Source organism: Fukomys damarensis, unplaced genomic scaffold (genome assembly GCF_012274545.1).
Source record: "Fukomys damarensis isolate Sample0158 unplaced genomic scaffold, DMR_v1.0_HiC HiC_scaffold_37, whole genome shotgun sequence".
NCBI classification, from domain to species: Eukaryota; Metazoa; Chordata; class Mammalia; order Rodentia; family Bathyergidae; genus Fukomys; species Fukomys damarensis.
Window position 1 is genome coordinate 67,735,416 of NW_022900949.1, and position 15,387 is coordinate 67,750,802.

The window sequence follows — 15,387 nt, forward strand, 5'->3', positions numbered from 1 at the left end:
AAGTGAGGCCCCAAAGATTAATTCTGCATGGGTCCAATTATATGAAATTTAAGAATGGGGAGATTTAAAGTATAAAACAAATAAGCGAAATAGTCTAAGGCCAAGGAAATTATTTTTTTAGCAAAACATTTATTGCTACATTTAGATATACATAGTACATAGGGAATTTATACCAGTACATGATGTACAAAAGCTTTGTTTTCATTTTTTCCTTTTTCTCTTTTTTTCCTTGTCCCTTCTTTCCTTCCCCTTCCCCCACCTTTGTTTCTCTTCTTATTTGAACATTTTCTTCCCATTTCCCAATGTTTATTGTACATTTTAGTCCTTATTTCCACTTTCAGTTTCACATACCAGAGAAACAATACGGAATTTAAACGTATGTGTTTGATTTATTTCATTTAAGAGTACAGTCCCAAGGTGCTTCCATTTTGCTATAAATGTCTCAAGCTGGCAGAGTAGTATTCCACTGCATAAAAAACCCCACACCTGCTTTTTCCATTCACTGGTTGATGAGCATGTGTTTCCACAATTTAGCTATTAGAAATTGTGCTGATATAAACATAGGTGTGCATATATCACTGAGGTGTGATGCTTTTGTTTTAGGAAGATGCCAAGAAGAGGAACAGCTGGGTCAAATGGAACCTCCAATTTTAGTTACTTGAGGAATTTCACACTGATTTCCACAGTGGTCACACCAGTCTGCAGTCCCACCAACAACAGAGAGGTGTTCCTTTCCCCCCACAGCCCCTCCAGCATTTTTTATTGGTTGATTTCTTGATGACAGTCATTCTTTTTGGAGTGATATTGAATCTCAGCATTATTTTAATTTGTATCTCTCAAATGACCACTGACGTAAAACATTTTTTTCATATATTTATTTGCTCTTTCTAGTTCTTCATATGAGAAGTGTCTGTTCATTTCAGAGGCCCATTTTTGGATTGGGAGGAGGTGTCTGATTTTTTTTTAGTTCTTTATATATTCTAGATATTAATCCTTTGTCTGAAAAACAGCTGGAAAAAAATTTTTCCCCACACTTTCAGTTGTCTTTACACTCTGTTGATGGTTTCTCTTGCTGTGCAAAAACTTTTTAATAAGATGAGATCACACCTGGTGATTATTTTTCGTAGTTCCTGTGTGACTGGGGTTTTGTTCACAAAATTTTTGCCTATACCAATGTCCTTGAGAGTTCTACCTGACCTCTCCGCCAGCAGCTTTAGTATTTCTGTTTTAATATTTATTTTATTTTAATAGTCATTTTGATTTTAGTTTAGTGCAGGTTGTTTATTTAAGCCCACTCTCTTCTCCTGATACGGGTATTCACCACTATAAATTTCCCTCATAGGGCTACTTTTATTGTGTTCTATAAATGTGATATGTTGTATTGGCATTAATTATAGAAACTAATCTCTTCTTTAACTTCACCTGGGACCCATTGGTTGTTCAAGAGGGTGTTGTTTCATTTTCATGATTTTTTAATGAAGTTCTTGTGGTTTCTTTTGCCATTGATTTCCAATTTCATTGCACTACGGTCTGATAATATGCATGGAATAATTTCAGTTCCTTTGCATTTACTTAAGCATGTTCTGTGAGCTAGTATGTGGAGAATATCCCATGCACAGCTGAAAAGAATGTGTATTCTAATGTTGTGGGGTAGAACACACTGTAGATATCTACTAAGTCTGTTAAAAAATGTGGCCCAATGCTGATATTTCATTGTTGATTTTTTTTTGTCTAGTTGATCTATTTGTGACAGTGGGGTATTGAAGACCCTCCACTGCAACTGTATTAGTGCTTATTTGATTTTTCATATCTGTTAATATTTGTTTTGTATAGTTGGGTGAGCCAGTATTAGGTGCATATATATTTATGATTGTTATCTCTTCCTCTTGGATTGTTCCATTTACAAGCATGCAGTGACCTTCTTTGTCTCTCTTGATCAATCTTGGCTTGAAATCCACTTTGTCTGCAAATAGAATAGTTACCTCTGCCCCTTTCCCCATGTTCTTGTTGCATAGAACATTTCTTTTTAATCCTTTGACTTTCAGTCTATGAATTTCTTTTGGAATTAAATGTGTTTCTTGTATGCGGCATATTGTTAGATCTTGTTTTGCCTTCTTCCTCTTCTTCCTCCTCCTTCTCTTTCTCCTCCTTCTTCTTCTTCTTGAGATAGGGTCTTGCTTTGTAGTTCAGGCTGGACCTGAACTCACTATGTTCCGCTACCTCATGGCGAACCTTCTGCTTTAGCATCCCAAGTGGTGGGGTTACATGTGTGTGCCACCATGCCCAGCTTGGATCTTGGTTCTTAATCCATTCTGTTCATCTATTTCTTTTGATTGACAAACTCAGACCATTAACATTGATGGTTATAACGGACATATATTGACTTATCCCTGTCACGCTATTTACCTGTTTTTGACTCCCTTCTTTCCGCCTTTGTTTAATTTCTTGTCTTGCCTGGTGAATTCATTCTGCTGAGGTTTATGGAGTTTTAATCCCTGTTATCTTTGAAAAATATCCTTCAGAGGACTTTGGAGTACTGGTTTGGTGTTCATGAATTTCCCCAGGTGTTCTTTGTCATGGATGTGTCTTATTTCTCCATCAATTTTTTTGTTTGTTTTGGTACTGGGGATTGAACTCAGAACCTTGCTTCTGTGAGGCAGGTCACACTGAGCTAAATCCCTGACCCGTCTCTATCAATTTTGAAAGATAGTTTTGTGGGGTAAATCAGTTTAGCTTGGAGATTGTTGTCCTTAGGACTTGAAATACTTCACTCCAAGTTCTCCTTGATTTGAGGGTTTGTGTTTAGAAGTCTGCTGTGATTGTAATGGGCTTCCTTTATAGGTGATTTGTTTCTTTTCTCTAATAGCTTTAAATATTCTCAAATTTGAGTTTTTTAGTTTGCTAGAACTGCAATTTCTCCTCTAATTGTATATTTTAAAAAAAGAAACCCTGGCTTGACTCTGTGCGCTTCAATATTTTTTTTCTTATCCACATGTTGATAAGGGGAAAAGACAAGAAAAGTCAGCCAATATTCTCCTCCTCCTCCTCCTCCTTCTTCTTTGTCCTCCTTCTCCTCCTCTTCTCCCCCTCTCTCTCCTTTTCCTTCTCCTTCTTGTTTCTAGAGACAGGGTTTCACTCTGTAGCCCAGGCTGGCCTTGAACTTGCAGCAATCCTTCCTCGACCTCCCAAGTGCTGGGATTATAGGTGTGGGCCTCCATGCCCGGCTGGCCATTCTTATTCTATGGAAATTTTGGGGCAATTACACAAAGATGTACAGAGAAATGAAAAGTACAGTGCTATGTAAGTGTCTATTATTAGAAAAATATCCTGATACAGCTTATTATGTAAAATGCAACCATTTTAAAGAATAAAGATAAGCTCTATGTTCCATCATGGATGATTGCTCATGATTACTGTAGACTTACTGAATGTGAGCTGAAGAAGAATATCATCTTTTGTTTTGTTTTTTGGTACCGGGGTTTGAACACAGGTCCTTGCTCTTGCAAGGCAGCTGGTAGAACCACTGAGCTAAATCCACAACCCAAAAGAATATTGCCTTATTTACCTTTCTCATCGGGACAAAACACCTGAAACCTGAGGTTAAATAAAGGTTTCTTTTTTGCTTATAATTTGTAGTTTTCAGTCCCCAAATGGCTGGCTCCAAGATAGGGTGACATGGCTGAGGTACATGGCAGAGGAGATACAGTCCAAGTAAGGCAGGCAGAAGGTGGCAGCAGCAGCAGCATCAGCAGCAGCAAGCCTTCTTTCTGTCCCTTATATTTCATCCATGCTACTGGCCCTTTGGACAGGTAACACTCAAAACCAGAATGGGGTATCCTTAATCCCAGCATCACATATCCTAGATCCAAGCTCACCCTGAAAAGCCCCACCTATGAGTGCATGAAACTTTAGATACATCTAAATACCATGACAAATATGTTTAGTATGCTCCATTTATGCTTAGTAAAAACACAAAATGTATGCATTTCAATTATAATACAGAGAAAACTATCCATTGGAAGAGATTAACTACAAAGCACAAGGACCCGAGTTTGATCCGCAGTACAAAGAGAGAGAGAGAAAGAGAGGAGAGAGAGAGAGAGAGATTAACTACAGAATGGGCTTGGACATGAATGGGGAGGGGAGACACAGCCTTAAAGTTTTTTTCTTTGATGTGCTGACAAACCCAGGGCCCCACACATGGTACTTACAACTGAGGTATATTCCCAGGACAAGATTTTGCTTTTTAAAAATTTTATTATAATTGTTTCTATTAACATGTGCTATTTGTTAAGAAAATACAACAGTCAGCACTTGTCCTCTGCACTGATTTCAGTTAGCCGATTGAAGTCTATTTGGATGAAGACTTACCTTTCTTCCTTACAAGCACCATGTATTGTCCTGTGCTGTTCTCATTTTACCTATCCCATGCACCGATCTCTTGAAATAAAGGTACCACAATGAAATTAAATAGATGCAATGAATAGGAATAAACCAGGTAGTTTCAAAAAAATTTGTTCCAAAAAAGTTATTTCTTTCTTCCTGTGATCTCTGACTAAATGATCTCATTTAAACATAATGGGGGGCCAGGGATTTAGCTCAGTGGTGCGGTGCCTGCCCGGTAAGCTCAAGGTAATGGCGGTGGGGGGGCATAATGAGGAGAGAAACATGGCATATAGAGTCTCTTGATCTGGAATTTAGTTCTGACCCTAACCAGATCTGAGATCTTAGCAGATCATAAACTCTCTGGATTCTCTGAACATGTTTCCATAGCCATCAAATGAACAGATATTTGCTTTCCTGAGCCCTACTAAGGTAGTTGGGAGGGTCTAAAGAGGTGTGGGGAGGGTTGTGGTGTATAGATTTTTGTCAGAGGTGCTGAAAACTTGAGCGAGTTCTTATGTGGAGAAGGTGGCTGAATTTATCTATCTGACCTAATTATCAGTTGTGTTTTCCAGGGCGTAAGATTTACCCAATCTGTCCCCAGATATCCTCTGCTCAAACAATGATAAGGATAAAGAGCCTGGCTCTAACCAGAGGTCCAGAAAGAGATAAAATAGGAAGCAAGAGCAGGTGTTAATTGTGTGCTTACTATAAGCTAGGTCTCAGTTTAGAGATTTATATATTTTATCTTGTTTAATCCTCACAAGTCTATAATTTGGCTATCTCAGGCTAGAATTACTGATCAGAAAACTCAAGAATAAAAAACATATAAGATGATGTGAAAACTCACTCATTCATGTGATAAAAGTACTAAGTACCCAACAGTACATTGTGAATATATCCCTAGTCTCCCAGAACGTACCTCCAAAGAGGATTTGAAATAAAATTTCCTCTCATTTCCTTTTACAGCACTCAGCTCTGCCTCTAAATTTTGGCACCTTCCTGCCCCAGTTTTCCCAGGCTGCTCACTTTAAATCCCTATGTAGGTCCCAGAGCACTGACATCCTTTCTTTTCTTCCCCTGGGCCTGATATTCTAGAGTATCCAAGAGCAGCTTATTTAAACCATTTTCCCCCCTCCCAGTGCGTGATTATCTGACTAGAGAAAGCCTTCAGGAAACTTTCATTCCCAGATGAGTCAGCTGTCATCACAGCCATTACCTAATGCTCAGCTGGGGCGGGTTCAGAAGGTGTAGTCAGTGAAAACGCCTAGCCTCAGAGCTTTGGAACTTGAGGTCGCTGGGAGCCAGGGGCTTCCCAAGTTTCGGAAAACCACTGCCAAGTCTCCACTTGCTCACGATCTCTAGAGAACAGGACAGGACAGTCTTGAAGAGTGCCATTTTAAAAGAGGCTACTTCTGGGAAAGGACTCCTCTTCAACTTTTCCCCACTAGTGATTTTCCAATGTGCAGTAAGAATAGGCTGCTAGGGGCAGAATGGTATGGAAAGAGAGGAAAAGAACGGGAGCCCATACAGTACTGGCTGGAGAAAGGTGGATGAGAAAAATGGTTAACAGAAGGGGCCACACAGACAAGATTTTGCCCACCACCTTTCCCAACACCGAAACCTTCCCTTGTGCCCAGGTAAAGATCAAAAGGATGATAAACTGGCCTTACCAAGAATCAAGACTTGGTTAATAAAGTCAGTGGAACACTTGGTTGCAAGTACTGCCAAGCAACTATTGCCTTGCTGAGAAGTAATGCTGTATATGCTAAAGGCTAGTCACCCCATGCTGCCTTTTTCAGTAAACTTTCTTGTTTGTGAGTTTGTAAGGAAGTACATCCAATCACCATATGGCAGAAAGTGAGCACACAAAAGTTCACTGCTCTTTTGTGCTGCTCTTCAATCTCTGAATCCTCAACACAACTTCACCTGCTTCTTTTTCCAGCTGCAGATGCTTCTTTTGAACCAGTCCCAACTCTGCCCAGATATGGGCTCCCTATACCCATTCCTTCAAGATATTCGTGACTCAGAAGTTACTCCTAGACTCAGTAGAATGCAGACAAGTCCTCAGATCATTTCCTGTCATCAAGGCTCTTTTTCTTTTAAAGTTATTTCCTGGTGTCTCCCTATAAACATCTAAAGTTTAGTATCTTAAATCAACTCACCACATTTTTTTCCTTCTTCCCAGAGTAAAATATCCCACAACCACTCCATATTTACATTTTTTATAAGTACTCAGTTTATTATTTTGAAAACTAGAAATTAAGGAAAGAATTGGATCCCTGCCTCTTATGTGAACTATACCACAAGGTAACTGAACAATCAACAAGGGTGGATTTCTGTTTAGAGAAGTGTTTTACTAATGAGTAAGAAGGAATAATAGAATAGGCTAGTGGGTGTAGATAATGCTGACAACATGACAAAATAGAAGCAATCTGATGTCATGTGACCAAATATATAATACCATTTATGAAGTAATCTTGATAAAATATGAACCTGAATCGGACTAAACTTCTAGACCTAAGTTATAGGAAATACAGAGGACATAGCAGGCTATAGATGAATTTCAAAGAAATATACAGAAGGATGTGGGGAACCTATAGGCTAAGAGACCTAGAGGCATGCCAACCAACTGTAACAACTGACCCTTATTTTGATCAGATACAAATATGCTATAATAAATTTCTGAACAACAGGAAAATGTGGGTATTGACTAGATCTTTTATGGTACTAAGGAATTATTTTTGAAGTAGGTATTATGACTATTTATTTCATTTTTTTGAGGGGGGGTACCGGGGATTGAATTCAGGTCCTTGCGCTTGCAAGGCAGGCTACTGAACCGCTGAGCTAAATCCCTGGCCCATGACTATTTATCTCTTAAAATAATCTTCATCTTTTGAAATACACATGGATGTAAACATATGTATACATATGGATTTCCTTCAGGATAATCCATAGGCTCATGAGTGGGAGAACAAATAAGATTGGCCATGTGTAGATAATTGTTTAAACGGGGTGATAGGAGTTCATTAGACTGTTTACTTCTGAATATGACTGAAGTTTCCATAAGTTAATGACAAAAGAATTATAAGGTAGCAACTGGATGAATGAACATGAAATGTAAATTTCTCAATTCTAAGAGGGTAAAAAAAATGAGTGAAACAATCCACTGAATAAGGCAGGAAAAGGAGAGATGGGAAGGGTCACTTTAAAAACAAAATTAGATGGCAGAAATACATTCAAATATGCCAATAATAATAATAATAGATGAAAGTGGATTCAATTCACTGACTGGGTTAAAAAGAAAAAAAAAAGAACTATATACTTTATACAAGAGAAACCCCTAAAAAATTAAAAAGAGAAAAATGAGCTACAATTTCTTACAAATAATTACACAGTAACAGAATTTATGTTCAACAGTTCAGTTTGATAAGTACTAAAATGTATGGTAGAGAGTTAGCAGCAAAGTGATCCCTGGTGACCTTGACAAGAGTATTTTCAGTAGTGCAGTAAGTAAGAGCCAAAGTCAGTCTGCACTAAAATGAGCAGTGAGTGAAAGGGGGAAAAGAGGAAAAGAAGAGGAGGTAGCAGGTAGCTGAAGAAGCAAGTGGAGAGAACACATTTTCAGTGAGGGGGAAAAGGTTACTTATCACTGAGTGAGGCTGAAGAAGCCAGAAGAAACGGGGGAGACAAGGAAAAACATTCCGGGGGAAGGCAGGAGACCTAAGACGGTGATACCCAGAGCACCATGGGAATATCAGCAGCAAACAAGAAGAAAACATTTTCTATTTTTTTTATTTCTAATTTATTAATTTGGCATTACACAAACAATACATGAATGCATATTCAAAAACATCAGACATTACATTTAAAGCTAATGTATACCACCAAACTACTGTTAACAGTTTGGTTAGTATCTTCCAGATCTTCTCTATATTTATGTAGTACATGAACATGTACTTGTAGAAGTATACTATACAGTATTTGTGTGTGCATGTATGTGGCATGGATTTTAACATCAATGATATCATATGTATTACAGGTATTGCCCTTCAACCCCCCCAAACTTTTGACAAACTTAACATTGTATCCTAGACATCTTTCCATTTCTGTACATGTAGGATTCCTTTGTTTTCACTGATACTTAATATTTTATAATGTATATCACATCTTTTTGATGAGTATTTTGTTTTTCCAATTTTATACTATAACAAGCAAAGGTACAATTGAGATTGTACAAGCTACCTTGTGAAATCACATGTGTTTCCTTAGGGTATATATTAAAAATTGGAATTGTTGGGTCACAGGTATATGAATTTTAAATTTCAATGGATATTACCCAATTGCTTTAAAAGTGGTGGTGCCAGGTGGGGGATTTAGCTCAGTGGTACCACTGCCTGCCTCACAAGTGGAAGGTCCTCAGTTCGATCCCTGGTACCAAAAATAAATAAATAAATAAATAAAAATAAATAAAAGTGATGGTGCCAACTTGTGCACTCACCAACACACACACACACATATATGCCAATTGGATCTAAGGGTTTCTTGGGTTTTTATGTTTTCCTTATTTCACTTTAGTTCAGCATCTCTTCATAACCTATTGTTAAACTTTTGCCTATGAAAGCATTTTCATACCTCTCAATTTCTAAAAGGAGTATGTGACCCCAAAGTAGATGATGCACTGGTAATTTAGCTGGAATTAATTTTTGTAAAACTTTTTTCCTAAATGTTATGCTCTCTCAATACTATTTGACTAATCCATTCTTTCCCTACTGATTTGAAATGTTACATTTATCATCACATATTTCTCAGTTCCATCAGAGATTTATTTTTGGTATCAGGCACCTGAGTGACTCAACTTGGTTCACTGAATGGTAGCTGATTTTATGTCGATTGTTTATGATACAATAATTTATGACACAAATTCTAGTTCATATTCAAAATCAATTCCACTATCTATAAACTTAAGAGTATGAAAAAAAATGTGTAAACTTCTCTCTCAGATTAGTTTTTCTTTTTCAGAGGACTTATAGGCTCAAGGTAGAGAACTTTTTGCCAGTTCCCGTTTTCATAAATGTTATTTGATGTTAAAGCTTTTTGGTGATGTAAAGTTGTCTCTGGTGAATTGCAAGTTTCACATGGCATGGCAATATTACTGTTGATTTATATGAACCTCTCATTTAACAAGTGATATGAGATCCACAAACTATGACATTTACTGTGAATAAACAATATGGCACTGCAGTTTTTACTTTGACACTGAACTATAAACTCCTGAAGGGCACAAATCATATCCCAATTACCTTTCTGTCCCCTAACAAACATAGTACAGGATGCAGCACCTAGACTGAAGTAGAATTGAACAGTATTTCAGCAATATTTCTATCAAACAAAAAAATAAACTCAAATTTCTCCAAACCTTTTTGCAACTTTGTAAAATTTTATTTTACTGTATAATTTGCCACCTGATCAAGTGATACATATTTACAATTTTATTTTTTAGTAGGAAAACTGGAACTAGACACTGACCTGATATTACATCGTGCTGTAGAATGGAAAAATATCTGTGGACTTCCTCAGGTTTGATCTATCTATAGATGTGTTACTTGCCTGTGAAAGGACAGCAAGAGGTCTGCTCCAGAAAACATTTTGTAGTGGGCAGTACTTTACAGTTGTTCTATGAAATACTGTAAGTTTGCAAAAGATAGAAATGAAAAGACATCAACATTTTGCACAGGAAAGATGAAGTGTGGCATTTTCCTTGCTTTAAAATTGTTATTTTTCTAAGCACACCTTTTCCTTCCCTCTTTCAAAGGGGGTAACTATGGCTTAGTCTGTAGACTTAATCTGGTTCTGTGACATTAGGTAGTGGGAAAATAGCCCCAACTAGCTAAGTGCTTGTATAGTGCTTCCCTTTAGCATTTTACTCTCTGAACATAGCATGCCATACCTATTTTGCCCCACTAGGGAAACGGTGATGTAGCACTTGTATAGTAACCCTACCACATAACAAGGGAATGCGTGCATTTAAACAGATCTTGTTATAGACTTTCTGTGCCCTAATATAGAAATATGAGACAGGGATGTATTATGGAATTTCAAAGCAGGGTAGATACAAACATAAACCACAAAACAATGAACAATTAGTATAGTTAGAAAATAGAAAGATTATTAGGAAGCTTGAGGAATGAAGTGGGAGAAAAGGTCCAGTTGTGCAAAAGCCGATTTTATTCTGAAGCTGCTGGATTGACTGAGGTCAAAGGATAAAAAGTGAAGCTGAGTACAAACTATTTTGACAGTAACTTGCAGCGGAACCAGTACCATATTACCCTTTGGAGGGTTCAAGAACAGCTTTTAGGAAAAACCTTTGGAATCATGGTAATTGCTGTCACTATAAAAGGATTAGTTACTTTTAGGGCTGAATTGACAAAGGCATAAAGTAACCAAGGCTCCTTGATTTCCTCCTTTTGTTAAAATTCTTGCGATTCCTTTAACAGGAAACAAACATCTTTCAGTTTCAGAGATAAATGACTGTTGGTTATAAAAGGCAACTCAAGCTTTCAAGTACAAGAGTTGGGGTTCTTGATTTTTCTTTAACGATCAAGAAAACATCATGTGACATTGGGAATGGAACACTTACTTATTGAAAAATGGTACAGAAAGACCCAAGACAAACTTCATGTGCTTCACAAAATTGACTAACTTTGCCTCTTCTGGATTGTCATCCAGCCTAAATTACTTCTGTGATTTGTTTGAGCCCTTCAATCTACTTCCCATCTGCCACAATTGTGCACAATATCCCATTACTTAAGACCATAAATCATTCTTGCTGAGGTGAGGCAGTCATTATGCCTGTGTCCTGTGCATTTGTGGCTGTCTTAATGTTTATGCCCTCCTTTGTCTTCCAGTGCTGTTTTCTTTGTACTTGGAATGCTCTTGGCTGTTACAACCTTCAAGACACAGATGTCACCTTTTCAGATAGCTACCCCACAAAGCTATCCTGGACTGTATATATTTCCTGTTGCATTGTATTACTTGGCTTGTCTGCATCCTTAAACTGCATCCTTAATTTGGACTTTGTCACTTTAATAGTATTTCTGAAGATAACTGTGCTATGTCATAAAGAACCTGCTAGATAGCTTCATTTAAGTTAAAGCGACCGAATTCTTAATCCTTCCAACTCTTTACATTTTTGTTTTTTGGGGTATGGCAAGCTGTAAAGATTACATACATTGGAACTACCTAAATGAATTTTCTTAAAACCTAGGTTTAAAAATTGTACGCACATTATAGTATCAGAAAACTGTACCTATGCCTAAGATTTTCTGGTTAGCTAAGATAATCCAACAGCAACCTTATGTAGCACCTTGAACTACAGGAATTACACCGAAAAAATTAGGTGACATTCAAGACTGCCTCCACATTGGGATTTCAGTTAACATTCTATTTGAAGCAATAGACTAAAACTCCCAAGATATCGTGGAAATTAAGATCTTGAAAGGACTAACCCATTGGGGGAATGTCTGACATTTCCAAATATAAACATAACAGCTTTTCCACCCTTAGCTTGTTCCTTTGGAGTGCTAGGTGTGCCTCATGAGACTAGGCTTGGATGTAACTACTTCTTTCTATAGCTTTTCTCAGGGGGGGAAGGGGAAGATGGCAGACAGGTGGTATCTGAATTTTAGGGTAAAGAGAGGATAAGCAGAGGACAAGCACAATTAACTCTGCATTTTTGGAACACTGCACCATGAGCATTGTGTCATTAAACTGAAAAGTTTATTAATAATTAAGGCTTTAATATATATTGCCAAATTATTTTCTGGAGAACACAGGAAAACCTGTCTTACAACATTAAGTCCTATTTAAAAGACAGCAATTTGTCAAAATATTAATTTGCATTTCTTAGGTTACTAGAGATTGAACCCTTAGAAACCACATTCAACTATTTTCTCTCCTTTTCTAATTTTAAAATATATTAAGTAAAAAGTAATTAAAATTATTTTAAATCTTGGCAAATATTAATCTCTTCCTTGGTGACTATGTTTATGTTTTTGTATCACCCAGAACCAAAACTTATTTTCAAAGAAAATTATTACCTCCCCCTTTTTTTTTGCTCTGCTGCAAACTACACACAGGTTCTTGTGCATGATGAGGAATATTCTTCCACTGAATCCTGCAACCCCTTACTGATATTAGTTTTACTTTGCCTGTATCAAGTATCGCACTGGTAGGACTGGAAGGACATACCTACGAATCTGATATTACATCATTCCATCAACAAAGTTTTACATTCTGTCTCACCTATGGTGGCTCTAGAATCTCAGCCCTACCTCCTAAGGGTTATTTACACCTATACTGTATATTGAAGCCTTTTAAATATTTCTAATTTTATTAAAATTTTGTTCACTGAATAATATATCCTGCAGCATAACTAGTGTATAAAATATTTGGTAATCCAATGTACAACTCAATTTTATGCCTTTTGTTTGTGGTTAATCTGATTAAGTTTTTACTTCAAATAGATAAAGAACACCCTCTTTTACACAGAGAGACAACTACTGTTTCTCTTTAACTCCTGATTAGCTAGCTGGCTAGATATAGCACATGTTAATTCTACAGGCACCTTTCTGAATTCAAGTAAAAGTTTTGGTAGACAAGGATTTCCTACTTACATAATTAACATAATATGAATATTGAGTATAAATATTGCTCACCATTCTTGCATTCTTTAAGTTATTTCACTTTAAAAATTTAAGAACTACCACTGTCATTAATAACATAGGTTTTTCATTTAAGGAATATTTGAACTGTGAAAATACAAATCTAGTCAGATTTTGAACACATATAGAGCCAAATATTTCAACAAAACTGCAGTTTAATTTCAGAAAATGTGTTAAAATATATTTATACATCAATTTCTGACATACACTTATTGTGTTAGTATACACAAAATGATGCTTTCTCTTGAAACTGTATTTATGAAATGTACATTTTAATTTAAATACTCAGTATACACTGCACTTAAATCTGCATGTTGCATTTATTAAATACATTAAAATCTGCAATGTAACAAAACGTTTTCTGCATATGAAATTCAAAACACCATTTTAAATGAACAAAAGATGGCTCACTTCATTTTTGTTTTTGTACAACTAGTGTCTTGTACACTAGCTCAGCTCCACCATACTACCTGTTCGTTCTTTTTTATTTGACATTTTTCACAGACTAGTACATATTACAATAAGAGTGCTGGATAAAAACATGAGGTACGAAAGTGGTTCAAAGATTATAGGTCATGCAGATCATGCTAGACAGCAAAGAAAATTGTGACCAAGAAAAACACTAAATAAAAATATATAAAGAATGTGCATTATTAAAAAAAAAAACAAAAAAACAAAAAAACAAAACAAAACAAAAAAACTCCCAAAACTCCATTACACAGCTTTGCTTCTTTGGTTACAAAGTAGGTTGAACAATTTCACAGCTTTTTATTCCCACTCGGAAAAAAAAAAAAGTCATACGAAATGTTGAAAAGCACAGGAATTGTGGCAATTTCTCTATTAGAAAGTAGAAACAAATGAACAAAGTTTTCTTCATCAAAATAGCCCAATTATTTATTATATCACAATAACTGGTGACTACCTGTACAGCTGCACTATGTTCTTCATACTTACACTATACAAAATTTACATTCAAGCTGGGTCTTTACTACTGAAAATAAATACCAAAGGTAAATTGCCATTAGTGTTAGAAATATGCCAGGATTCTTTTGTTCAATTATTGCCTAAACATTTTTTATCAATTAAATGCAATCCTGTCTTTTAATTCCTTTATGGATACTTATAATTATTCAAAAAATTAAAAAAGTTCTGTGACATTGTTCATGTACATTATGAAAATAGCAGCCCTGTAATAAATAAAACACAAATAAATGAAAACTTATGTAGGCAAATGTTACTGATATTGAAAAAAAAAAAGTGGCTCTTTAGATGAACTGTTATTTATAATACGACAGGAAGGAGGCTCAAGGTTAAAGTAATAGGAAACATGGGAGAGCCACCAAAATGCTTACAGACCCCACTCATGCACATCAGGTAAAATGCAGACTTTGCTTGCTTTAATAAACCCCATCTATTATTCTCCTTGTGTACTGCTGACATAGAACTGGATGTCAACAGTGCTGCAAGACATCTTAGAGGAAAAGCTCTTGTAGAATGATTGTCTAATACTGAAAAGGCCAAACACACAACGGAAGCGTGGCTACTTGCTTTCGTATAAAGTGGAGGAAAAGAACACCAGTGGCACACAAGGACAGATTGCTTTTGGGTTTTTTTTTTTCCTTAATGAGGCTTAAGAAAGCTTTATGCAGAGGAGACATTCGGCTGCTGTGGAGGTTGCGTTGGCTGCGGAGGCTGTGCTATCACTGCTTGCTGTTGAGAAGTGCTACCAGGATTGGCCTGTTGGGCTGGGAGTTGGGATAACTGATCATTGTTTGACAGAGATTTTAACAGTGCATTTTCTCGTTCAAGTAAAGAGTTTCTTTCAACTAATTCTTTTATTTGTTCCTTTAGAACTTCCACTTCTTCTCTTACTGCATACATCAAATGGCTTTTCACCAGATCCTGTGAAAAACAAAATTAGGAATGTCAAAAAGAATGAAAGGGAAAGGTGGAGCTACTTGATTCTAGCCTACTCTGTGCCTTATAAACACACGGTGCTTCATACTAGATTTTTGCTCTTGCTTATAATGTTTCTGCCATATTCTGATTTATGGGAAATGGGTGGGAAAAAAATCTAGCTTCACCTACAGAAGCAAGCCCAGAATTTTCAAAGTTTAAAATGATTTCCCTCAAAATATTTCCTCCATAAATGGTCACATATAAACTTAGAATTAGCTCCTAACATAGTAGTTGATGCCTGTAATTCTTGCTACTGGTGGATTGGGGGTTGGAAGAATCCAGAGTTCAAGACCAGACTGGGCAAAATAGCAAGATCCCAGTC

General features: G+C 36.6%; 1 protein-coding gene across 1 annotated transcript in view; it reads right to left on the bottom strand.

Annotated features, from left to right (window-relative positions):
• Positions 1-13,297: 13,297 nt before the first annotated feature.
• Tsc22d2 (TSC22 domain family member 2) overlaps positions 13,298-15,387 on the bottom strand; it is a 44,686-nt gene continuing 42,596 nt past the window's right edge. The window contains 1 exon segment of the mRNA XM_033759521.1: positions 13,298-15,008. Coding sequence (XP_033615412.1) covers positions 14,748-15,008 — 261 coding nt within the window. The 3' untranslated portion in view covers positions 13,298-14,747.